Below are 27,568 nucleotides of genomic sequence, written 5' to 3'. Positions count from 1 at the left end.
CCTTTGGGCCAGAGAAGATTTTTCTTCTAGGTGTAAGGAGAAAAGTTTATATCAATAGTGGGGAGGGAGGTGACAGAATCCTGGAAATAGAGGGAGCAAAGGAGGTGAAACTCATAGAAAGATATGCTCAAGACATGTATTGATCTGGCTGGGTTATCAATCATATGTCTGCTTGTTTTATATTCTTTCATGTAGCTGGCCCAGAGCCATACTGCTATAAAAAGTATCAACTGCTGTGTCTGTTCTCCATCTTTCCATAGCTGACCAAATGAATGGGGAGGAAGCTATGAAAAAATGGCTAGCAAGGCTATATTTTGGACCATCAGCACCTCGAATTTGAAAGAATTAATATCCAGGCTGTTATTTGCACAATCAGATTTCTAGAGGAAGGGACTTTTTTCCATAAAGTCCTGAGATACTGTGCCCAAAAGATGTTCCATTTTCACATTCCTGCCTGGGTCCCTGATGAGAGGAAACATTTTCTAGGTCAAGCACAAAACTATCTATACTCTGTTAGCAGGGGATTTTCATTAGTCTGAAAGGTGTGGGGGGAGAGGAGAAGAATGTGTCTCTGCACAGCGGCTTGGAGAAAAGAATACATACATCATCTTTGGATTAAAGAGATAAGAAAAGAACAGAGATAAACTAACCTTCGAGTGGGTACCATGCATACCCATTTGTGATACCATTGCGGAAATTCCAACTATGTTTGCAGTAGTTTCCTGCTTTCATATCAGGATTCCTTGAAGAGTAGGTATATGCAAGATATTCAAATACATCATTATCTGGAGTTAAGCTATGGCCCTGTTCTGTCCCGGTTTCTGTAAATGCAAGATAGACACATACATAGCAATAAATTCCAATTTAAGCTGAGGAAGGCTACAACATAGCCTTGACAAATCCCTGTGGTGGCAATGCAATCATCCCATGTGCAGAGTGACATTAATGGGTGTGCTATCTTCAGACAGAGCAACACAAGACAAGATAAACCTATGATCAGAGTAGGAGCAGGACTAAATTCACTGAGCATTTCCTAGGCAGAGAAAAGGCAAGAGCTAAATGAAATTCCTAATGTATGGAGAACACCGTCTGCCTATATCTCACTCCAGGGAATGGAATGGCTCTTTGTTGTCAGAAAATTTTGAGCAAGTGGACAGTTGTGTTGGGGTTTAACTACTTTGCCACCCAATCAAAGCCAGAGCTTGACAAAAACTTTGGATTCCGGGTCCAATCCAAAGTCAGGAGAGTTTTTCTGCATTCAAAGGAGTGTGTGTGTGTGTGTGTGTGTGTGTGTGTGTGTGTGTGTGTGTGTGTGTTTGTTTTAAAACAGCAAGGGACAAATATCTTCAAACTCAAATTTTCTGTTTGTTTTAAGTTTTATGGCATTATAACTTGGATCTTTATTTCTTCTTGCACAAACTAGTCAATTGGAACATTGAATAACATTTCTTCAAGGAGCTGCAACCAGCCCTGATGGGTTTTAGAAATCCTTTGTTTAGGTCATGGGAGTTATGGGAGCTTACAAAAGGGTTTCCAATGTTTTTCTGGAAACACTCAAAAGAGAAGCAGAGCATCTATATATGGGGCCAGGTGGAAATTCTAATGATGAGAAGCCATCTTCCCTTTCCTCTTTTAACTCCTGCCATTTGGAAGAAGGGAGAAGGTATTATGGTGGCTGAAGTGTCCTGTTCCTTCCCTTCCCCTACTTTGCTGCCCCTCACCCAGTGAGTCTATCTTCTGTCAATTGAAAAAAGATCTATATAACTAAGTTATGTAAGAAGTTTTATGGAGAAATATCTTCAAAAGAGTTTACTGAAAATTCAAGGGGCCAAGATGAAACTACTGAGTACTGCTTAGCAATCCATCTGTCAATTGGCTGAATCTATCCCCAAGTGTTTTCATTAATCTGTATCTTAGGCAATATATTGCTTTTTCTTTTTTTCTTTCAACTTTGTCTTTTCATGGGCTATAAATTGACATCCATTCTTTAGGAGTTTATTCTGAAATAGGAGGTTTTCTTCCCCTCCAACTTTGGAAGAATGAGTGGAGATAATTTCCCCTTCCCTAGCTTCCGTGAATACCTAGTTACACTCTGTAGAAAAGAACAGGGGAAGAATGGACTTTCTTACCTGGTACACCATTATCAAATGGGTAACTGGACACCAAGGCTCCACCATGTAAATTAGCCGAAAGGACGAATGTCTCAGATTTTAGCCATTTCTTTATTGCTTGAGTTTCAGGCTGTATTGGGTCAGTATTATTTTCAAATGCATCTGGGAAATTCCTGTTCAGATCATATTTATTTTTATTGAACCTTGAAAAGAAAATACAACAGTTTTGGAACACATTTCTATATATTTAAAAAAATTGTTATAATATATGGAGTAACATTGTAAAGGGGTCTAGCCTATGAATTGCAGGTCCTAGCTGTGACAGTGACTATAAACTGGGTCAAGGGCATTGAGTCTCACTTCCCATAGAGAGGATTAGATGAAATGATGAGTGTGAGACCAATGACTTGACACTGATACACAATAATCATCTGGTTGATGTCCCAACTTCAAGTCTCCCCCTCATTCTAAACCACTCTTCATTTAGGTGTCAGTGACTTTCCTAAAGCACAATTTTATCATCACTCCACCCTGCTCTTCCTTTACTCAGTAAACTGCAAAAGCTCCCCATTCTTGCCAGGTTTTATATAAACCTTCATATTGGCTTTTACGACCCTTCACTAAGTCCTTTTCTACCTTTCAGGTCTTACATTTTACCCTCTCTCACATTTTCTAGGATCCAGTGACATTCACTTTGCCATTTTCCATACATTCCCATAGGAGACTTCCATCTCCTAAATCACTGGCTGTGTCCCACATTTGGGATCCTCTCTCTCCTCATCTCTCTCTTGGTTTTCCTGACTTCCTTCAAGTCTCAATTCAAATCTCCCTTTTTATAAGAGGTCCTTCTTGGTCCCCCCCGTTTCTCTCCTCATCCCTCCTATTCCTAATGCTTTATTTCCTTTCTAGATTTCTTTTGAAAAAATCATGAACAATAGAAAGGGACCACAATTGTCTATTGATGATCCCTCACCCTTATCATGTGATCAGCCCATTTCTTCCATTCTAACATTTCTTTGAGGGCATCTTTGAATCTAATTCTTCATAGTTCAATATTTGCTGTCACATTATGTTCATATCTATCATAGACCTGTCTATTGCCTTTTATGTGAAAACCATTTTAATTTTTTTAGAGACTATCAATGACAAACAGTCATACAATGACACTGAAGTCATTATGGTAATAAAAAGAAAAGTCTGTTTCTGGGAGAAGCTAGGAAGTCATTAAAGGAGCTTTGCCATTTCCCAAAGGCAACCAAACTTATTTTCCTCCTCTTGTTCACTTGCACTGAGAGATATACTAATGATCAAGTTCTATAAGCTGTTCATGTAACTACATGTCATAAATTGGCTAAGAGGTATTCTTCATCCATCTGACATTTCCTGTATGGCCAAACTCTTCTGAGTGGTTACCAACATTATCCAGTGGGCTCTGCAGTATTCCAGGGCTTGACAGAAACTGCAGAAAGTTACCCACAAATAGATTCATTGAAAGGTCTATGCCATCAATATGGAATCCCTCTTCAACTTGACCTTGGCTCTGTGTCTTCTTTATGACTCAAGATAAACATGTTTAGGTAAGCATGAATCAACTCATCATTTTCTGCCGTATTTGAGATCAAAGATAAGAGTTTGTCCCATCAAGAAAGGTTATCTCAGCTGTCAATAGCATTCAAACAATCTTATATAATCTTAATTTATTATGTTTTGTCTTACTAAATTGAAATCACATTCCTTGCCTTCTTAATGAGTGAGAGAAGGGCTGGAAAAAGAATTGAGTACTTAAAATTTTTAAAATGGATGCTAACATTATTTTTAAAATAATCTAAATAGTAAGGCAGAGAGCAACCAACGGATTTGTGACACTGCACAAACTACTGAATTTCTCAGTGCTCCTAGAACAAAGATGTCAGATCATCATAGTTCTTAGTTTGGGCATTGTTGGAGTTTTTTGTTATTATTGAGTCATTTCAGTCACAACCAATTCTCCATGATCCCATTTAACATTTCCTTAGCAAAGATACTAAAGTGGTTTGCCATTTCCTTCCAGAACTCATTTTACAGATGAGGAAACTGAGGCAAACAGTTGCTTATGGGTCACATAGTAAGTGTCTATGAAGTCAGATTTGAATTTAGAAAGATGAATCTGGATTCAAGGCCTGGCACTCTTTTGGGTGATATCTAGTTGCCCCAGACACTGTTTACCACATTAAGAAAAGGTATATAATATGATCTTATGTTCATAATTATCCTAATATTGAACCAAATCTCAATTCCTAGTACTAATCCAATGCAGTTACAGTGTATGATTTTTAATGTTATTATAGTCTGCAAATATTTAATTCAATATTTCCATCAATTTTTATTAGAGATATTAATTTTCAGGGTTTTTTTCTGCTTTTTTTTTTTTGCCCATTTTTGGTATCAGACAACATCAGTATCAAGTAATGATGCCATCTTTCCCAATTCTTGGAACCAAAATTTACAAAATTCAAATTTTCCCGATTACAGGAAAGAATTATTCTTTGAATGCTTGAAAGAATTCACTTGTAAAATGACCTGATCTGGATTTTTTTTCCTTTGGGAGTTGATTTATGATTTACTCAATTTCCTTTTTCTAAAATGATTTAAAATTTTGATTTCTTGTTCTGGCAATGTGGATAATTTATATTTTAAAATATTCATCTATTTTGTTGTTTTTACATTCACATGTAATTCAGCACAGTATTCCTAATAATTTTCTTTATTTCTTCATTTATTGTGTTTTCCTTTTTCATTTCTGATATTATTAATTTTATTTTCCTTGTGTCCTTATTTAATCAGATTAACTAATAGATATCTGTTTTAGTTTTATTGTTATTAAAAGGGCACCTGGTTATACTTATCAAGTAAGTCTTTTTGATTTTAACATTTCTGATTTCAGAATGTCTATTATGTTTGTTTTTTGTAAATGTGTTGATTTTCTGGTTCTTTACTTGCACGTTGAATACACTGATCTATTCTCTTTTTTGTTGATGAAAGGGTTTAAAGAGATAGATTTTTCCTTTAACAACTGCTTTGGCTGCATTCCAAAAGTGCTGATATGCTGTCTCATTGTTTTCCTTCTCTTTATTGAAATTATCTACTGTTTCTATGATTTAGCCTTTGATCCACAACTCCTTAAGGATTAAACTATTTAGTTTCCATTAAGTCAATTCTTTCCTAAAATGTCCTTTATTGATTATATTTTTTATTTTGTTGTAGCCAGAAAGAGAAATGTACTGATCTAAACTAGAAATCTATAACCTAAGTGGTCTATTTCTAACCCTAGCTGAATTTGTCCTTTTTTTTTTTTTTTAAACTAAGCCCAGATCTTAGGTTTCTCTTGCAGCCATTGCCTTCAAAGTAAAGTTTGTTTGTTTTTTTTTTTTAATTTATGATTATTCCTTTCCCAACCATAATTTCCCTTTTGCACTCCCACTTTTTCTTTTCCCTACTTGTTTTCATGTTGAACAAACCAAATATACATAGGATAAAGATATTTTCATTAGAAGGAAGGCAGTAGCAGCAATAAGGGGGAGATTTTAGTTGAAGATGGGTTTTTAACTGGGACTTAAACTAAGAAAGTCAGGAAACGGAGAATGAGGAGGGAGAATATTATACATATGGAAGATAGCCAATGAAAAAGTTTTGTAGTTTTGAGTCTTGAATATTGGGTTGAAAGCATCCATGTATGAAAAACCTGTAATGACATAGTCAGCAAAAAGATAATTCTGAATTTGTGTCCCTGTTTTTTGCTCCCAGTATGAATTAGAAAAATATTAATTCATCAGCAAAAAAAGTTTGATTTTCACATTAATACCTCAATCTCTACTTCTCTCTTTAATGATCTTTATTTTTCCCTCCACAGCAAACTCTCAGTTCCCAATTTTTCACAGTCTGTCCTTATCTTTGTCCCTTTTTTCTTGCTTGCCTCTTACCCTGCCTTTGTGATAAGTACTTGTGTGTGGGGAAAAAATACTGAACTTAGGAGTTATGGGACCCATCAAATCCTGGATATACCATTTGGGCACATTCTTTAGGATTTTGTTTCCTCACCTATAAAATGAAGATATTGGACTAAGTAGCTTCTGCCATGCCTTCCACCTTTAGAACATCCAGCATCCTATGAATTCTCATTTCCATTTTTTTTGAGTCATTGGTTAAATAAAGCAATGCTAGGCAGAAAACACATCTCCCCTACAGCAAAGCCAATGCAGGATGTACTAACACTCAACAATTTACATTCATGGATCATTTACATTAGATCTGAAAGAAACCTCAGATATAAATGTGTATGTGTGTGTTATTTATTTATTTTGCAAAGCAGTTGGGGTTAGGTGACCTGCCCAGAGTCACACAGCTAATAAATGTTAAATATCTGAGACTGGATTTGCTCTCAGGTCCTCCTGATTCCAGATCTGGCACTCTATCTCTTGTATCATCTAGCTGCCCTATCCATGTCCTCTCTAACAGAGTAGGACCAGAAAAACTGATTTGCTTGTGGCTGTTCAGGAACTAGCATTGTCTTTAAATCTTTAAAATCAAATTCCTAATGCCAAATCTAATGCTTCCCCCACTCACCACTCTCTTTTTCAGAGTTATGCTGATGTTCAACAAACAAGTGCTCTGCCCACAAGCGTCAGGCTTATTGATAATGCCCTACACATGCCAGGGATTTGGTTGTATTGGGGTGACATGGGAGAACTCTTGATATAAGTGACTCTATTCTGATTTGTAATGAATGGAATATGTATATCCCAAGCATTTAAGTGTGCACACTCATGTGCAGCTAATATAATCTAAATCTTGGAACATTAATCCATAACCCTGAAGTGTGCCATCCAATTGTCTTATGGACACAAATATCCTGACCACTAATTATATTAGCAAAAAACTAAATAAGTCAACCAACCACTGCTCCAGAAGATCAATAACAAAGCATGGTACCCTTTTTCCAGATAAAAAAGGTAATAGACCATACCACCTGCAGAATGAGAATTTTTTTTTTGTACCTGGCAAATGTGTGGATGATTTATTTGGCTATGTTTATTTGTTCTAAGGACTATATTTTCATTATGGGAGGTGGGAAATTTAGGGGGAATAGGTAGCTAATGAAATATTGTTATAACAACAATAAAAAAGAAGAGAGTCACAAAAAAGAAGAGAGTTTAAAAAGAAACAGATAAGCAGCATAACTTTGAAAGTTACACAATCATTTCACTTTTGGAGATAAGCTATATATATATTTTAGATAGTCATAGTTTATACTCTTTCTATTCTACTCTATTTCTATGTTCTTTTTTTGGCCTTCAAGTTCAGAAATTTTAAAAATGCTAATTGGTCAAGTTCCTCTTAAAAGTGGGTCACAGTGCTGGAAAACTATAAAAAGTGAATGTCTGCAACTAGGAAAAGTTTTGAGGACAACTTTGGCATGGTCCAAGAAAAAACCATCCTGATTATATTTCCCCATTTTGTTACTTCCTTTCTGAAAAGGAAAATTCTCACCTGATTAATTCTGAACCTTCTTTTAACATATGTGACTACATGATTGGCTGTTAGATATGACTCATACCTGGAATCAAACAGAGCTAAGGGAGTTTTCCTCCTTATTAATGTATAAGACATTGTTTTAACTATGTTCCTCTTTTTCCTTTTATAGCAATTATCTATAAAAATGAAGTTTTGTAAGAGCAATATCAAATCTATTAAATAATAAATTGCTATTGGAAGATCTATAAGTTACTATAATAGGAATTCAATATGTGCATCTTAAAATTTTAACCTGTATTTGTGGTCAAATTGTAGTATAAAGATGACATTCTTCAAAGGTGGGAATTATTAGGCGCTATAATAAAACAAAGATATAAAAATGTTTTCTAAATAAATGGACCAACAAATTTTGAGAAAGCAACAGGATTATATAGTTGGCTTCCAAATTTATGTTTTAGTAACAAGTTCTCAAAACTGAATTAAGGTTTTACACATAAATTGTGTGAATAATGGTAAAAAAAAGTAAAATTACTTTTCCATTTTTAAAGTATAAATTCTGGTAATTTTAAAAGGCAGAAGAGTTCATTTTACAGTTGGGCCCTCATGAATTTTTAAAAGATCAGGTACAGAATTTAGGTAAGGACAGAAATAGCAAACAGAACATATAAACTGAAATTCTCTGAACTTTCAAGATTGAAGAACCAAATTTACTAAATTATATTAAGTCAGAATTATCTAGAAATTTCTAGTTTTGAAACCAGAGAGACAGAGACCCCTTTAGAGAATAAAATCTATTGTCCAAGAAAAGATATCCAAGGACCAGATACTATATGAGACACCTGGGACTCAAAATGTGCTGATTAAATAGATATTGAGAATGGGTTACTAGGATACAAGGAAACTTGATGTTAATTAACATTGGTGATAATTATTGTATTGTTTTGTTTGGTTTATGTTTAATTTTTTTTTGATTGGATATATAAATCTCCTTTCTCAAAAACAGTCCATTGTGATCCCTTTAAGGAGTTTGATTTGTACAAGATACAATATAATTATTCAGTTATGAGAATTGTGGTAAAACTTTATTGCACTATTTGAATCTAGTATTGCATGGCTAGGAAAATGGACCATTTCCATAGGCTTTTTAGAGATCTTTAACCAAGGACCCAAGTTATGCTGATGAGAAACTCAGATCCAAAGACTGATATAAAGAGTTTTCTCATAATTGTCTGAGGATCTTTACCAGATCCTTCTGACTACTCCCACAGCTGTCAAACTTGTGGGTGTGTGCTCCTAGATTATCTGAAGAAAGCTCCTGCTCCTGAGAGGATAGAAGAACTTTCCAGGGACCTCAGAGTTTGACATCCAGATGAGACAGTTGTCCCAAGATTCAGGACGAGGGTCGTGTACACTGTTCTAGATTTTTACTCTTTCATTGTGTTATATGCCCAACCACCAAAGCCTAATTCAAGTTTTCTTCCTCTACATTCTTGCTGTCCCCCCACTTTTTTGCTTGCAAGTGAACAACGACTAGACAAGACCTATTCCACTCAATATCTTGTTCTGGTTTCTTATAGAATCTTGGTTCACACCTTTCTATTCTTTATTGGCTGGAAGAGTACTTTCAGACTCCCTCCCTTTGGCCAAAAGGGGGAAATGTCAAGATATGAGGAAATACCCTGTTTTCTAGAGTAAGACCCAGCAAGCAAACTGTGCCCTGAGCTAACTGATGGTTCCTGAGCTTGAGGAAGCACCAACAGGTCCAGACATGAAGTCTTGCTACAAACAAATTTTTTTTGTTACTAGATAACCTCAACTACTGTTGCTACATTACATTATTTGATTCTGTCTAGTCACAAATATATAAATCAAGGTTCAGCTACACTAAAGCGTGTATTTCCACTAGGGGTGGAACCCCAGCACATAGGTCCCTTCTTGCTTGCAAGTGATTTCCCTTACTTTAAAATTAAACTTCTGTTTGATTCCTGACTCTCCTGTCTAGATCTAGCCTGCTCTGTTTGGCTGTGGACATCTCCTTAAGAAGTCGGTTGAGACCAGTTGACACATTCAAATTTAGGATAAAAAATAAATAAAAATGCTAACTGGTCAAATTTCTCTTAAAAGTGAAAGTGAGATAATTGTCATTCTTGATCATGACAGAATGGCCCAGGGGTGTAGTATGGTTTGAGTCCAGGCAAAAGCTAATCAGAGCCAGGAAATCTACATAAGGATCTATGGTCCACTGCTGTGATTTCTGTCATCATGATGGTACTAATAATGTTTTGGGCATCCTGAATGTAATGGTGATCTGAGGATATTCCCTATTAGAGAGTTCAGGAAATTTAGGAGATTTCTATTTGATGATATGAAATTCTTAGTATGATATTTTCCCTTCACATTGAAGTCAACTGAATGGCTTAAGCAAATAGGAGTATATATCTTGATTGAAGTAAATAAAAACAATTTGACCAACTCCTTAAATGATTTCTCTCCTTAAAGGGTACGTTTTTGGTTTTTTAGCCAAAAACCAAATTATTGTTTCCAATAAATCCCTAGAACATGTACTCAAGAAGTCAGTGAAAGAACCCCAATTAATCTCTCTGTGTCTCTCCCTCTACTCTACATACAGGCACATTTATACAAGCGCTATTTCTCTCTTTCTGTCTCTTTCTCACACACACACACACACACACACACACACACACACACACACACACACCCCTAGGTGGGAGAAAGCAAGTTGTTGTGGGTTTTTTTTTTAACTTCATCATTTATTCTTTTGGCAATCTTAGGAAACCTGTGGACTTCTTAGAATAATGATTTTAGGAAAAATTCAAAAAAGAAAGAAATGTGAAATTTTAGTGGAGGTTGAATGAAAAGAAGATTTCGCCCCCTCTTCCAAATTTCCTCTCCCTCCTCCAACAGGTGTATAGACCCAGGGAAAGAGTTTCTGATATACACAGAGAACCCAGCTCACTTTTACCTGCCATCTGAGTAAAAACAATCAGGTTCTTCAACAGATTCAAATCCATCTGGATTCATAGTAGGCATGATGTGTATCCGAGTGTTATTAATCAGGCGGGTGATTTCAGGGTCCTTTCCATCATTCTTAGTCAAGTGGTCTATCAGATGGAGGAGTAACTCCCGTCCTACAGTCTACAAAGAAGAAAAGTTGAGTTGAATGAAACCATCCCCCAATTTCCAAGAGATTAAGTATCACCCAGGGGCATGGATTTTCTCCTTCATAAAACACAAGACCAAATGGACCAATTACTGCCAAGAATTTGCAACTGTGCTACTCATAAGTATTTATTAAGTGCTTACTATGTTCTAGGCACTATGCTAAGTGCTGGAAATACAAAAAGAAGGCAAAAGATATTCCCTGCCTTTGAGGAGCTCATACACACACACACACACACACACACATACTTTTTTAAGAGAGGAGAAAACATGCACACTACTATGGATAAACAAGCAATATACAAGATAAATAGGGTATAAACAAGAGAAGAAAGGCACTAGAATGAAGAAAGACTAGGAAAGGCTTCTTATAGTAGGTGAGATTTAAACTGGGAAGGAAGCCCAGGAAGCCAAGAGTCAAAGATGAGGAAGCATTTCAGATATGGAGAAAATGCCTGGAGATGGAAGATGGAATGTTTTATATGAGCAAGGAAGTCAGTGTCAAGAACATATTGAGGATCCTGTCAAAGTTCTATGACATATAAAAGTTCTAGAGACATAGTTTCTGGATAATTAGTCATTTTATTAATTGTGCTGATAGATAATTAATAAAAAGGGTCAATGGCCCTTTCAAATGCCAAAGACTTTTTATGGAATCTACTCAATGCTTTCATACCATTGGAAGAGCGGTTGTTCCTGAGGGAGACAATCAACTCTGACTGCTTAACAATTAATGAGAAAAATAAATATTCTAAGAGGTAAACCTATTCTAATGAGGGGCTGGGCCTTTATCAATTTTGCTTCTAGTCTTAGGCAATCTAGACAAAATATTTTTTCTCCTTTTTCTCTCTTCCCAGCCTTAGTAGAAAACCATAGGCTTCCACCCATGGGAGGTTTTGATTGGTTTTCTTTGATACTATGCTATACAAATGTACATATAAACAATTATTTTATATGGTAAAGGAATATTGAAAAATGACTATAGTACAAAAAAAGAGAACAAACTTCTTTTTTAAATAAAGCTCAAATCATAAGTTTTAGGGTCCAAAATCAAGAAGGCTAAAAATTCATAAAAACGTCATTAAATGTCTAACTCATTTATTATATTTTGACTTCTCAAAATATCCACAATTAACTTCCACTGAAAAATAAATATAGTAATAATACAGCTGCAGGTTATTGAATGGCTGACAAGAGCCTCTAGATACAGTTGTTAGCAATTCATTTTTGAAATTCTTAGAATCAATCAATCAACAAGCATATATTAAGTACCTATTCTGTGTCAGGTATCCTGTGAGGTACTGGGGATATAAACAGAGAGAAAAAAAACCCCTGCCCACAGGGAGTTTGCCTTTCATGAATGTAAATGTATATATAACTGCAAAATATAAAATAAAAATACTGTGCTATTAAGTAATCTATATGCAATTAGTTTTAGCTCAATTCAGACACAAGGGAGAGAAAAGAAAAAAACAAAAACAAAACATTTTCCAGTTCTATACAGCTAGTTGGTGCAGTGGACAGAACACCAGCCCTGAAGTTAGGAGGGCCTGAGTTCAAATCTGACCTCAGACACTTAATACTTCCTAGCTGTGTGACCCTGAGCAAGTCATTTAACCCTATGTATGAAAAAAGTACTCAGATTTTTTAAATGCTTGGAATGAAATGAAATGGAAGAACCAATCTGTCAATTCTCAGGTACTACACAAAAAGCTCATTAGCTTTGATTTACAGCAATGCCATGGAGTGTAAGTGAAAAGATGATGTGTACTATTTATTCCAAGGAAAAGTCTTCCTGAAAATGCATTGATATTGTTCTTTTAACTTAGGGCAATTAGGTTGTCAAGGGGGAAAAGCTAAACCTATTACCTCATAAGATTTTTGAAGATATTGAACAGAATTGGGCACCACATATCAGGAAAGATGTGGATAAGCTGAAGGGGGTCCAGAGGGAAACATCAGGATGTTGAAGGGCCTTAAGGTCATGCTATATAAAGCTCAGTTGGTCTTTAGCCCCGCCAAAGGGAAGAAAAGGTAGAAAAGGGAGCATGATAGGTAACTGTCTTCAAGAAAGGGTCAGTTTAAATTTAGGTTGTTATATATTTACTAGTCAGGTCCTGCTTGACTCAGGAAGCAGAATTAGGAAGAATGGGAAGAAGTCAGGAAAAATACTGTTAACAATTAAAGCTATCAAAAAATGGAACTCCTCCTCCAGGTATGATGAAATCAAGACTCTGGTCTCTTTTCCTTATATACTTCATCTCTTGACTTTTATATGGGCTGTCTGTCCTGCCTGGAATACTCTTGTTTCTCGTTTCTTCCATTTGGTTTCTGTAAAGTTCTATTTAAAAACCTATGTTCTAAAACAGGGGTAGGGAATATATAAGGCTTCTGAAGTCAGTTGCATAATCAACTTTGGGAGATGATGAACTGAAAGCCAGGTACATCTACCTCCCACCACTTGAATTGTATAAATTGATGATTTTGTATGGCTAGCAAATGATAATATAAATATCCCAATGACCCTTGACAGAAAAAAGTTCCTCACACCTGTTCTAAAGGATGCATTTTTTTATTTCCCTCTTTAAGTATAGTATCTTTATTCTGTTGATTCAAATTTACATTCTCTATATCTTGCTTGTCCAGAGTTGTTGGAATATCTACTCCATTAAACTGTAAACGTCTTGAGGGTAGAATCTGTCTTTTGTCTCTTTTTGTATTTTCAGTGTGTTGTACACTACCTGGAACTTAATAAATACTTGTTGACTTGACTTGGATAAATAGCTTCAAGAGGCAGTGGGATTTTCCTCATTGGAGTTTTCAAAGTAACAACTGTATAAGCACTGGATGTGCATATTCTAAAAAGAATTATTATCAGCAAGTATAAGCTGGCTCAAATTCTATGAAAAATACTTAAAATAAAATTTAAAAAGGTCCTGCTAATCCCAAAGGTTCAGGATATTTGGTAACTGTAGCCTGGAGGTGATTAACACAAAAAGAACACAAGCACAAAAAGTAATTTTAAGAAATGAATCGACAGTTTACGTAAATTGGGCACTTTGCCCAGAATAAAGACAGACTGTCTAATTGCCCTGAAGGATCTTTTAAATCTAGAAGAATGAACATAAACAGGGACATTTCCCCAAGAAATTATTTATCTAAAAGTCAGTATATTTTGACTATTTTTTTCTATATTTAACTTAATATTTTTGGTATTTGGAGAGAGTATGTAGAGAAGTTAGTTTATGGATCCCTTTTCCATATACTTCACCTAGAAATATTCCAAGCCCTCAATTGCTCTATGATCTTCACCCTGTAAGTATTTTCTCTGCCAGTGAGTATTGTGACCCAGCCACACCTTTCTCATCTTGTGTGGTTTTTCTAAATGTCTCTTTCAGAGGATCAATCCCAATGGGCTGTCTAGAAACCAGCCAACACTATATAAAAATCATGAGGAGTTTGCTGTTTTGCTGCTGAACTTTGAAAGATTTGAGAATGGGAAAAAAGACAGGAAGAAGGGCTCCTAGTCACTCAGTCCATATCTGTTCCTGATAGTCATTCTGGCTAACCTGAATGTTCATTAAATAATGAGAAAGGAAGATTGTTTTGAAATAATTCCTGGGGAAAAGATGAGAAGCTATCATCATACTTTAGGATAACATCCCATTTTCTATCTCCATGGCTTTCATCATCTTTGCTTCTTAGAATACCCAGCTCCTTTCAAAAGTCAGCTTTAGTGTTCTTGCCTATATGAGGTCTTTCTGATTTCCCAACCATTTTATTTGTATGTATTGCGTATAAGTTTCTTTAAATTTACATACATGGGTATATGTTATTTTCTTCTATAGAATCAATGGCAAAAAAAAAAGTTATTAATGTATACAGCATATGGCACAGCATCTAACATCTTTCTTGCTGCTATTCAATCATGTCTGACTCTTGGTAAACTCATTTGAAGTTTTCTTTTTTTTTTTTTATTATTTTTATTTTTATTTTTTATTTAATGATTACTTTATATTGACAACATTATTCCTTGCACTCGTTTCTTTTCCGATTTTTTTTTCCCCCTCCCTCCCTCCACCCCCTCCCCTAGATGGCAAGCAGTCCTTTATATGTTGGATATGTTGCAGTATATCCTAGATACAATATATGTTTGCAGAACCGAACAGTTCTCTTGTTGCATAGGGAGAATTGGATTCAGAAGGTATAAATAACCCGGGAAGAAAAACTAAAATGCAGATAGTTCACATTCGTTTCCCAGTGTTCGTTCTTTGGGTGTAGCTGCTTATGTCTGTCATTTATCAATTGAAACTTAGTTAGGTCTCTTTGTCAAAGAAGTCCACTTCCATCAAAATATGTTCTCATACAATATCGTTGTCGAAGTGTATAATGATCTCCTGGTTCTGCTCATTTCACTTAGCATCAGTTCATGTAAGTCTCGCCAGTCCTCTCTGTATTCATCCTGCTGGTCATTTCTTACAGAACAATAATATTCCATAACATTCATATACCACAATTTACCCAGCCATTCTCCAATTGATGGGCATCCATTCATTTTCCAGTTTCTAGCCACTACAAATAGGGCTGCTACAAACATTTTGGCACATACAGGTCCCTTTCCCTTCTTTAGTATTTCTTTGGGATATAAGCCCAATAGAAACACTGCTGGATCAAAGGGTATACACAATTTGATAATTTTTTGGGCATAATTCCAGATTGCTCTCCAGAATGGTTGGATTCGTTCACAATTCCACCAACAATGCATCAGTGTCCCAGTTTTCCCACATCCCCTCCAACATTCATCATTATTTTTTCCTGTCATCTTAGCCAATCTGACAGGTGTGTAGTGGTATCTCAGAGTTGTCTTAATTTGCATTTCTCTGATCAATAATGATTTGGAACACTCTTTCATGTGAGTGGTAATAGTTTCAATTTCATCCTCTGAAAATTGTCTGTTCATATCCTTTGACCATTTATCAATTGGAGAATGGCTTGATTTCTTATAAATTTGAGTCAGTTCTCTATATATTTTAGAAATGAGGCCTTTATCAGAACCTTTAATTGTGAAGATGTTTTCCCAGTTTGTTGCTTCCCTTCTAATCTTGTTTGCATTAGTTTTGTTTGTACAAAGGCTTTTTAATTTGATGTAATCAAAATTTTCTATTTTGTGATCAGTAATGGTCTCTAGTTCATCTTTGGTCACAAATTTCTTTCTCCTCCACAAGTCTGAGAGATAAACTATTCTATGTTCCTCTAATTAATTTATAATCTCGTTCTTTATGCCTAGGTCATGGACCCATTTTGAGCTTATCTTGGTATATGGTGTTAAGTGTGGGTCCATGCCTAATTTCTGCCATACTAATTTCCAATTATCCCAGCAGTTTTTATTGAAGTTTTCTTGATAAAGATACTGGAGTGATTTGCCATTTCCTTCTTCAGCTCATTTTACAGATGAGGGAACCAAGGCAAACAATGATAAGTAACTTGCCCAGGGTCATACAGTAAGTGTTTGAGGCCAGATTTGAACTTAAATCTTGCTGACTCCAGGCCCATTCCTCTTGGCCACCTAATTGCCCTTTGATGTCTAAGGGATGCTTTAAAAATTCTTGTTGATGAACATTTACTGGATTGATCAATATAATGACAGAGCTAGAATTCATAACATAAAGAGTGTTTGACTTAGAAATAAGAATCTCTCAGAAATGGGGATAGGGGTAGGAAAAGTCATGATACATTTACATTTCAAATGTGTTCAAATATATGAATATCACACAGAAGAGAGACTTTTATTTGCTATCCAATGACAGAACTAGATTGGTTCAATGGGCGGAAATTATAGAAGCAGGTTTGGAGTCAATAAAAGGGAAACATTATTTGTAAAATGGAGAAACCTGCCTTCTTATTAAGAATGTCGTTAGGTGGTTGTGGTGGTAGTGGGAGACCTGCCATTTTATAATTCCCATTTATAGCCTAGAACCAAGAGAAAGGCCTATTTTAAGAAGAGATGGGGTTGGGGTGGGGTGATTTTCAGACTTCTTGTGAGCTCACAAGAATATCTGATTTCAGGACAGAGGGTAGGTCCTTCATATTAGGAAAGATGGTCTGGAGAAATCATTGAAGAGAAAGGCATCCCTGATGGCAAAACATAATAATGATTCCTTGTTTGACCCCCAAAAGCATTTTCTTTCTTTGGTAGAAGATGTTCATATGCAAACCAAGGCCCAAATTAACTGGGGGAAAAACCCTGTCCACACTTTGTTGACTTAATGTTTGAAAAAGGAAGTATAAGTTTCATCTTAGAAATTATTTGTCCTCCTTGATTTCAGAAGAGGCTACCTTCTCAGGTGATAGTGCTTTTATAAATAAACTCTTTCACCCTTAACTACCAATATCAATAGATTCCATGACAAACATAAGAAGAGATTGTAGAAAGAAAAGAAGAGAGATTCTATTGATAATGGGTACTCAGATTAGGCAAGGGGTTGTCTCTTAGGTTTGTTAATTTTCTATACTGTGAATAACCTCAGTTCACCAAAAATGTCCATTAGCAAACTACTTTAAGAATAGCACCAATAAGCTATTACCTGGAGATCAGAGAGTATTCAACTTTAGCTAACCCTTATCAGACTTAAACAGTAAGTCATTTGAATGAGAAGGGAGGGGGAAACCACAGCACCAATTTCCTTTTAAAGGCAACAACCATTTAGAATGATGGCCAGTTCCTCTGACACGACAAAAAAAAAAAAAAAAAAAAAAGACTCCTCTCCCCAATAATAGATAGGACAGCAGCAATAATAGATAGAAATAGTAGCTAATTAGTGAAATGCTGTTAAGAAGTATCTTATAAATTATTAGCCCAATCTTTTCTTCCCTCCAACTTTTTATTGCCTCCTGTTTGTGGATTGTGGTATCTGCCCCACATAGGTAGCAAAATAGTGAGTGAACCCATTTATATAATACTGTCACCTGAGATGCACACATTTTGTAACCCCATTGACCAGTGGCTTGATAGAGAAACACTAATTTTTAAAAGGAGTGAGTCTATTGGGCCTGTACTCCAAAAAGATCATAAGAGAAGAGAAAGAACCACATGTGCAAAAATGTTTGGAGCAGCTTTTTTTTTTTTTTATAGTGGGAAGGAATTGGAAACTCAGTGGATGTCCCTCAGTTGGGGAATGGTTGAATAAGTTATGATGTATGAAGGTAATGAAATATTAATTTTCTATAAAAAATTATGATTTCAGAAAATCTTGGAAAAACTTACATAAACTGATGATACTGAGTAAAGTGAGTAGAACCAGAAGAATATCATAGCTAACAACAGCAAAATAGACTTAGTTCTTCTTGGCAATGCAGTGACCCAAGACAATTCCAATAGGCTAGGAATAGAAAATGCCATCCATATAGAGAGAGAACTATAGAGATTGAATGTAGATCAAAACATGGTTTTTTACATTTTTTTTTTTTTTGGTTTATTTGCTTTTTCTTCCTCATGGTTTTTTCCCTTTTGATCTGATTTTCCTTGCATATGACAAATATGGAAATATCTTTAAAAGAATTATACATGTATAACATATTTGCTTGCTGTCTCGAGGAGGAGAGAAATAAGGAAGACAGAAAAAATTTAGAACACAAGATCTTACAAAAATGAATGTTGAAAACTATCTTTACCTGTATTTAGAATAATAAAATACTTTTGAGAAAAAAAAAGAGGAGTGAGAGACCTATGACACAACAAAGAGGAAGTGGCCAAGGCTTCTAGCTTCAAATTTGTTCTCTCACTGTGTTGAGAAAAAGTAGAAAAATATATATACACATGAGTTTATTTCTATTTTTTTTTGCAATATTGTGTGATACGTAGTCAAAGGACTTGAGTTTAGAACAGTATCCACCACATTAGCTGTTGCTAATCATAATTAGCTATAAAATGATCATAATTGCTATAAAAATTATAGACATAACCAAAGACTGTTTCATGAGACTCCAGGGGCACCACCAACAGATATAAAGTAAATACCTATGGCATGTTCAGAATATGTGGGACAACAATGAAAATTGTCTGTTAGGACTTTTAAAAGAATTTCATTTTTATATGCTCCGAAGCTGAAATCCCAGCCCAAAACTATGTTCTAGTCAAAGAACAATGAATTGCAGCCAGAGCATAGGAATCCCAATGCTGACTCTTGTGTTTATATGGACCTTCAGGCTCTAAGTTAGCATACTTCATCTTTATTTGGGATCATGGATTCCTTTGGCAGTGTGATGAAACCTAACACAACTGTGGTTCATTGTTTACCTTGGTAATGGAAGGAAATGCTAAATTTCAGTTGAAGATTAGTAAAAATAAAGATGTATCTTTTTTCTCTCCAAACAAGTCATGGGCTTTATGGAACTCCTGTTCTAAGTGATTAGACAAGATGTAGAATTCTATCCGGAGCAACTAGTGACAGCTTCGGCAGTGAATTAAGGAAAGATGGCAGGATTTTGCTGGGGATTATGGAGGATACTTCAATGTCCAAAAGAAGGCATCTCCAATAATATGTATGCTGCTTTGCCTTCCAATACTGCTGGCCCTGTTTGAGAGAATGTTATATTCTTCCTTGGCTCCTATTACTGGTACACAGCTCCTGGAAACCTCCTGAACAAGGTCTAATACACTGCTACTAACTAGGAAAGACAAGCAAATGTTTGTTGTCTGGTTTCAAAATCCCACCTAAAGATAGACTGGGGAGTTTCTCAGACTCAGACAGGATTTCCTTAGAAGTGCTGATCTAAAGTGGCATAAAAAACATCAGAGAATAGTCACAAGCTGCTGAAAGGTGGAAGATGTTTGTGTGAGGGCAAGGGGAGGGAAAGGAAAAGATAACCTAACTTGTTTTGCTTTCAAATTTTGAGTTCAGAGGGTTAACTTCTTAGTAGCAGGCTGATACCTCTGAACCAGTGGGAATTCTGGGCTAAGTGGAAAAACATATGTCTTCTCTTTAACAGAGATTCAGGAGGTCCATGTTCACTCAAGGTTAGATAGTAAAAAGGAAAGTTTGTTTGCAATCTGTGATGTTTATAATGATTCCAGCAGCTTTGATGAAACAATCTTTTTTTGGGGGGGGCAAAGGGTTAGAGATGGTAATTTTTTCTTTAAGTATATATTTTTATTTTGAACTTAAATGCCAATTAAAGAACACACACATATACATCAAACATAAAAGGGGATTGCATATGATACCATGATACCTTTTCATATTATTTATTTAAAAAAAAAACTTATATAATAAATTGTTTTAATGGACAGCAAAAAGACAGTCATTTTGACTAAAATGCTTTTCTCTTGCCCAGACCAATGATGTCTGCTCATAAGGAACAGTGTGGCAAATTTGGCAAAATTTCCACTGTGGATTGCAACTTCCAGCTTTCCTTAATAGGGAATGTACCCTTCTATAATTGGAGAAATTGGTATCTGAACTCCATCAAAAAAGAGAACCATGTTGAGCTGCATGCTTAAGAAAGAGAGGTAGGTAGTGTCATGAGGGATGGGTCTGTTTATATAGAGCCTTGCCTTTTTTAGCGAGGAAGGGGAAGGGAAAAGTTAAGCCAAAAGCGGAAATAATATCAAAGCAACTCAACTCTACTGCAAAGTCAGGTGTTGGAATATGTCTGCAACTTAACATTTCTTGACAATCAGTATATTTTGTAGGGTATCATATGTTGGAGAATAATTTTTTCCTGTTTACATTTGTTATTGGGAACTACCTTTTCCCTGCCTGTGGATGACTGATATTAGCAATATAAATCCACCCACTTTAGTCTGATAAACAGAAAACATGCAAGTTGCCACATACTTAAAATATTGCAAAGGAAATAGGGAATAACTACAGGGAGGCACCTTCAATCCATTGCAAAAGATTCAGTTGGGAAAGATAAAGAATGATGAAATGATGACTGTTTTGTAATAGATCCTATTGGCAAACCAGAAAAGATGCCAGATACTTTGGACTATAAGTCCACGGAAGCATTAAGCATCCTTTATTTAAAGGACATAGAAAATATTCCATGTTGGGTTGAGAATTTTGCTTTCTGAAGGCATCCATTTGACTATTTTGCTCCTAAGACTCTTGACTTCAAACATAAGATAATTATAATATAACTCTATTTGGTGGATTTGAAAAATTCCCATGAGCCCCTGGGCGATTCCTAGGGCTTGGTGTATGGAAACTATGAATCCTTTCCTCCCAAAAGTATTAAAAGTGGAATGTTGCCTCAGTAGATTTTAGATTGCTTGAGGAATGAATTTGACCTAATCCTTCAGAATAATGGAAATGATGTACAAGTAACTGTTGTGTCTCTTTCTACTAGGCAAGTCAATAAGCATTTATTAAATACCTATGAGCACTATAACATGTGCTAAGAAAACAAAGAAAAGCAAAATTAATCCCTGCTCATGAGAACTTATAATTTGCAAAACAGAACCACCTATATACAAGATACATATTGGATGTATAAAAAGTAATCTTTGAGGCAAGGCACTAACATTAAAAAGAACTGGGAAAGGCTATTTGGGCAAGATCAATGACAAGATAAAGGTGCAAGGGATTTGAAAGAAGAGGATACTATAAAGTTGAATTGGTTTATCAAGTCCTATAGAAGAGGAAGGGATTAAAGTATAATTGGTATAGAGATCAACCAATAAACACTTATAAAGCACCTACTGGGTGCTGGACATTGCTAAGTGCTGGGATGATGTCCTGGAAAAAGCTAAGAGCATTGAAATTATGCTATGTATGAAGAATAGCTAAAAGATGAATAAAAGATTATGATCACATCAGAGTTGATGAATGTGGAAGTAGACTTCTTGTGGGTAATAGCAAGATCAGAGGTATAACATATGCATATGAATGGGGTAGAAGGATAGATCATGGGAAGTGAGTTAAGTTGAATAACTGAAAAGTTAGGGAGCTTGAGAATATATTAATAATGTATGTTGAAGTTCCCTAATATGAGAGTAGAAGTTGGAAAAGAGAGCCTCAGAACCAGAAACTAAACCCATTAAGGAAGGAGAAAAAATACCCTGGTAGATAAGAGCTACCAGAATCTTGGATTCAATACAAATATGTATTGAATGAATCTCAAAGAATATAATTGAGTGATCAATGTAGAGGAAGATCATGGCTGTAGAGGAAAACCATAGAAGGGGCCATGTTGAGCCAAGACTATATCAGCATCTCCATAGTGGTCAGTGGATTAGGGAAATGAATTAAAAATGCAAGCAGTGATGGAAAGAGTGGTTGGCCAGTGATGACATATCAGAACTGTTCACTCTCCCTGCTTCTTCTTTGGGATTCGACTTCTTTGCAATTTAGGACCTTAGCAATCCCAAATATAAGCTAGTTATAGCAATGCACACAAAATATGATTCTCTTAGAGATGCAGTGGAAATTGAGATCTCATACATACCTCATCACCATGCATGTTAGCGATGTACTTAAACTCTGGAATCCCAATTTTGTGTTCCCTTGGAGATCTTCCCACAACAAGAACCCATAGATTTCTGCCTTTATAGGGGAAAAAAGAAATTAAGAATAAGTGATCTTTAAAGAAACAGTTGCTATATAATGAAAATGTAGCACTAGGAACAGGAAATAGAGGGGAAAACAACTCTTTCACTAGAATATATTCTATCCTTTTCTACTATTAGGTTCTAACACCTTAATGTTTACACTACATATACAAGGCAAAAGTTTCCATTTTTAAACAATTTTTTAGTTTTTCAGGATGAATGTTTTAAAAAGCATAAGAATCATGGGGATTCATGGTTAATTTTCAGAAATATTTAGACATTTTATAGTCTTAAGCCAGATCTCATAAATTATACAAATAATATTCCTTTATATAGTTTGTAGAAAGGTCAAATGCTTTTTTCAAAACCATCGGTTGGTTGTAGAAGACAGATGGCTGTTAGAAAGGCTGTAAACAACTTTAGTCAGAAATTCTCAACAGAAAGAATGTGAAAAGACAACATCAATAACATCGATTCCAGGAGAGGATTTTTTCCTCCAAGTAAACACATCCAAAATCCTATTCAAATGTTTATAAGACTCCATCTTTGCCTGATCTTGACCACATAGTTTTTATATAATTATAAAGTGTCAGAAGCTGACATGCATCTCATTTGATCCTCATCATGGGCCCTAGAAAGTGGGCAAGGAGTAGAAAGCCGAATTTGCAGATGAGGAAACAGGCTGAGAGAGATTAGGATTTGTCCAAAATCATGCAGATACATAGTGGCACTTGAATTCAGCAACTAAATAGTGTCAGTGAATAGACCACTGGGCCTGAGACACTAAGTAGCTGTGTGACCTTGGACAAGTCACTTAACCTTGTTTGCCTCAGTTTTCTCGTTTCTAAAATGGGTTGGAGAAGGAAACAGCAAAATCACTCCAGTATTTTTACCAAGGAAACTCCAAATAGGATCATGAAAAAATGGACATGACTGAACGACTAAAATGACTCCTTGTTAGTGTTCTTTCCATTATAAAACACTACTCCTCTCCTAAAACAAACATCACTGAGCAATCTGGGATCAGTATTAGGAAATAGTTACCAATATATTCTAATGCCCTAATTCCAAAGTGTCATTTTTTGGGGAAAAATATCTTTTTTCTTATTATTATAGCTTTTTAATTGACAAAACATATGCATGGGTAATTTTTCAACACTGACCCTTGCAAAAACTTCTGTTCCAACTTTTCCCCTCCTTCCTTCCACTCCCTCCCCTAGATGGCAGGTAGTCCAAAGTGTCATTTTTTAAAAATTGGAGGTTAAGGACTAGATTTGGAATTTCAGTGACAGAGAACTCCAGGGTAAAGAAACTTCTTCCATGCTAATGTAGGCTAGCACATTCTGTGCAGTCTAAGAGTCTCATACATAAGCATCCCCGTTCACAACCACATGTTAATATTTATCTGTTCTGTTGCATTTTTATTTGTATTGTTCAATAATTTCTAATGCCATTTCCATTTGATTCTGTCTCACTGGGGAGCACTCCTGACTGCAATGTAGCCCAAGGAGAAATTACATGTTCTGTTAATGGTTAGTAGCACCTAGCCCTATGCTTAAGAAAGTAGGAATTTAATTTAATAAATGCTTATCAAATTGTATAGAATGTTATAGTCTCAGGGAGGAGAGTGTGATAGCTTATTGAATTACTTTGTATAGAGTTGGGGATCTCATGCTTCTAATTGCTGAACTCCAGGGTGGGATGTACCTTTAAGTTGTTATTTAAGAATTAGAGAATAGTTATTAATCTTGTTTAGCATTTGATCCCTAGTTTGTTTTTTGTTTGCCATGGGAGATTACTTAAAGGGTCTGAAAAACTTTTACCCACAGGAGGTAATCTACTTATTTATTAATTTATCTATTTATTAACTATTGGTCACTGGAGGGAAAGAGTAGCTACCCAATGACCAAAATTCTCCCCCAAAGGAACCCTGTGTATAATGAAAAGATTGTTGAACTTGACATGAAGAGAGAGCTGGACTTGAACCCCTACCTTTGAGCAAATGACAATGTTTCTGAACCTGAATATTTAAAAGAATATTTTTAAAATATAACAACATGGGGGCAGCTAGGTGGCGCAGTAGATAGAGCACCAGCCCTGAATTCAGGAGGACCTGAATTCAGGAGTTCAAATCTGTCCTCAGACACTTAACACTTCCTAGCCATGTGACTCTGAACAAGTCACTTAATTCCAATTGCCTTAGCAAAAAAAAAAAAAAAAGTATATACTGATGCTTGTAATGCTGGCTCAAATATTTGTTATAAGGCTCAAATTATAATGTATATAAACAAACTGTATAATTTGTAACTCTAATTAGTGACATGGGGTTGGAGTTGGGTTATGTAACTCTTTAGTTAACCAGAAACACTGTCTTCCCTTATTCATACAACATAATAGAGGATACTGTAGTTAAAGGAGAGCATATTCACTATTTCCGTGGCAGATGTTAAACATTAACATTTGCTTTCCTATAATCTCCTTTCTCGGAGGTCATTAAAAATGGAGTAGTTACCAACTGAAAACTTTTCACTTTTTTAGAACTCCTTTTCCTCATGTGAAATGTCAGGGGAGTTGGTAAATGATGGTTAAGATATTTTCTGTCTATGACCTCCCATAACCCTATAATCTAAGAGGACAGTTGAATTTCTCTCATATTTTGCACCAAATTCTCCACCCGCAAAGTGCCGAGGGATTAATTTGTTGAACTAAATTGAAATCGATAGAACTTCAGGAACAAGACAGCAGGCGCCAATTTTATCATCACTGGCCCTAAATGAATTGCAAGATGAGAATTTTATTTTGCATAACCCCAATGGCATCAAGCCGGAGGCTGGGGCAAAAAATCCAATAAAAGAGAAGTGTATAAACCTGACAAGCAACCCTTCTGGATAAGAGAAACTACTTTAAGGATGCCCCTCCCCCTCACTGTTCCTCTGTCCTTCGGAGAGCCAGGCCATTCTTGGCCCATTCAACATATTTTCAAAGGTCAAGAGCAGGTTAGCAGGGTGGGGACTTCAAATATGAAAGAAAGCAATGTTGGAAGGCACTTCTTTCTCTAAAAAGGTCTTGCTGATAACAGGTGTGCTGAAAAGTTCTCAAGGACTTTTGCTCTCTTCTCTCTACAAAATAAGCTAAACTTTGAATACTCTCATTAACTCGGTTCAGCTCAGATGCAATTACTTTCTCAGGGTTTTTTCCATGAGCAGCGAGTGACTAAATTCAAAACAATGCATATTGATTAGGACAGTTGAGAATGACAAAAGCACCCTGGAAACCCTGAGAATATTCATTCACGTAGTCAACAAATATTTATATATGTGAGGCAATCTAACAGTGTAAAAGCAGAATATAATGGACTGAATATATTCTATTAGTCCTACTATTATTTTAGTGGAAAGAGTATGAGACTTGGGAGTCTGATGCTTATGAACTCAGTGATCACTAAACTTCAACTTCCTCATCTACAAAAACAGGGATGATTGGGGTGCCATAGTGGATACAGAGCTACACTTAAAGTTGGAATACTTGAGTTAAAATCCTGATGTAGACATTGACTAGCTAGGTGTCTGTAGACAAATTATATAATTTCTCTTAGCCTGTATCCCCATCTGTAAAATGGGTATAATAGTAGCTATATGATAGGTATTGTGAAGACCAAATAATATGATATATGGAAATTATATATAAATGCTATTATTATTACAGTAATTACAGTACCTCACTTCCATGGTTGCTGTAAGTTTCAAATGAGATCTGTGTAAAAATGCCATTTAAATGTCTGCTATTACCTCTGGCTTAGAAACTTAGAATTTTGTCTTTATATCATGTTTGGTACCTAGCCCAGTGCATTCCAAGGTAGGTTCTTAAAAGAAATGTTTAATGATTGAACAAATGGCCTTCTGGCCTTATGCAATAATGTGTTGATGCAACACATTACTAAGAATTACTGCAGTTCAATTGTGTTAGACTCTTCAAGACTCCATATGGGATTTTCTTGGCAAAGATACTGGAGTGCTTTGCCATTTCCTTCTTCAGGAAATTAAGGCAAACATTAAGTGACTTGCCTATGGTTACACAGTAAGTATATCTGAGGCCATATTTGAACTCGGCTCGTCCTGATTTTTGGTTCTTCATTGGGCCATTTAACTGCTTCTAAGAGTTACTATTCAAGACAGGACTGGGTTTATACTACCAGAGTAGGTGTTAGGAGTTCAAAGGAAGAACAAATTGAGAACAAATAGGATAATCAGGAAAGGTTTCATTATGGAGGTGAGATATGATTGAAGCCTTACAGGATCCTGGTAAAAGGCCAAAAAGAGATTAGATAGTGTTGGGCAGCTAGGTGCCATGTTGGATAGAGTGCCAAGTCAGGAAGGCTCAACTTTCAAGAGCCTTGGCTTCAGCACTTTCGAGTTGTGTGAACCTGAAAAAAATCAGTTAGCCTTATTTGCCTCAGTTTCCTCATCTGTAAAAATGAGTTGGAGAAGGAAATGGCACTCCAGTACCTTTTCCAGAAACCCTAAATGGAATCGCCAAGAATTGGTCAAGAGTGAAAAACAACTCAACAACAGAAAATAGCATTCTAGATGAGGGGAAAGGCACATGTGAAATCAGATACCAGTATCTGAGATTTAATATTGGTTGAAGCCAGAGGGTATAGAGCCTTGAATGCCAAGGTAAGGGATTTGGCTTGTAACCTGAAGGCAGAGGGAAGCCACTGAAGGATTTTCAGGATAGAAGCATGACAATGATGATTATGGTAGTAGAATTTTATTCAGAAGAGATCTGAATGGAGGAAGAAGAAAGGGGTAAGGTAATGAAGGCCTGAATGAGAATAGTAGCAATGGGAATAAAAACAATGGGGACTGAAAGACAGTAGGCATGACAAATACTTGATGGAATTTGGTGACCAACATTAATCACCGGGGAGGTGGTTGACATAGAGAGATTACAGGAGTCAATATTTTTTTACTACTAAATTTCACAAACTACAATAGGGTCAATTAAAAGAAAATGTATGCTCAAATCAACTTTTAAGGACAAATTCAGTTGGGGACAGAGATGTCTGTGAATGGGATAAACTGAGTGAAAACCTCTTATGGGAATGTGGCCTTGAATTGTGACTTGAGACTTTGAAATAACAAGTTGAACTGTAGCTAAAATGATGCAGGTGTTTGTGTTGGATGAACATTTCCCCTTCAGTTCCTATCCCCCC

General features: G+C 35.9%; 1 protein-coding gene across 1 annotated transcript in view; it reads right to left on the bottom strand.

Moving 5' to 3' along the window:
* Positions 1-27,568, bottom strand: part of CPM (carboxypeptidase M) — a 72,644-nt gene that overhangs the window by 17,972 nt on the left and 27,104 nt on the right. The window contains exons 3-6 of the mRNA XM_052001037.1: positions 22,251-22,348; positions 10,606-10,778; positions 2,130-2,314; positions 651-821 (exon numbers count right to left, since the gene is read on the bottom strand). Of these exons, the coding sequence (XP_051856997.1) occupies positions 651-821; positions 2,130-2,314; positions 10,606-10,778; positions 22,251-22,348 (627 nt within the window). The remainder of the gene's footprint in view (positions 1-650; positions 822-2,129; positions 2,315-10,605; positions 10,779-22,250; positions 22,349-27,568) is intronic.

This window comes from Antechinus flavipes, chromosome 5 (genome assembly GCF_016432865.1).
Source record: "Antechinus flavipes isolate AdamAnt ecotype Samford, QLD, Australia chromosome 5, AdamAnt_v2, whole genome shotgun sequence".
In the NCBI taxonomy this organism is placed as follows: domain Eukaryota; kingdom Metazoa; phylum Chordata; class Mammalia; order Dasyuromorphia; family Dasyuridae; genus Antechinus; species Antechinus flavipes.
This window is presented reverse-complemented; position numbering and strand designations above follow the sequence as displayed.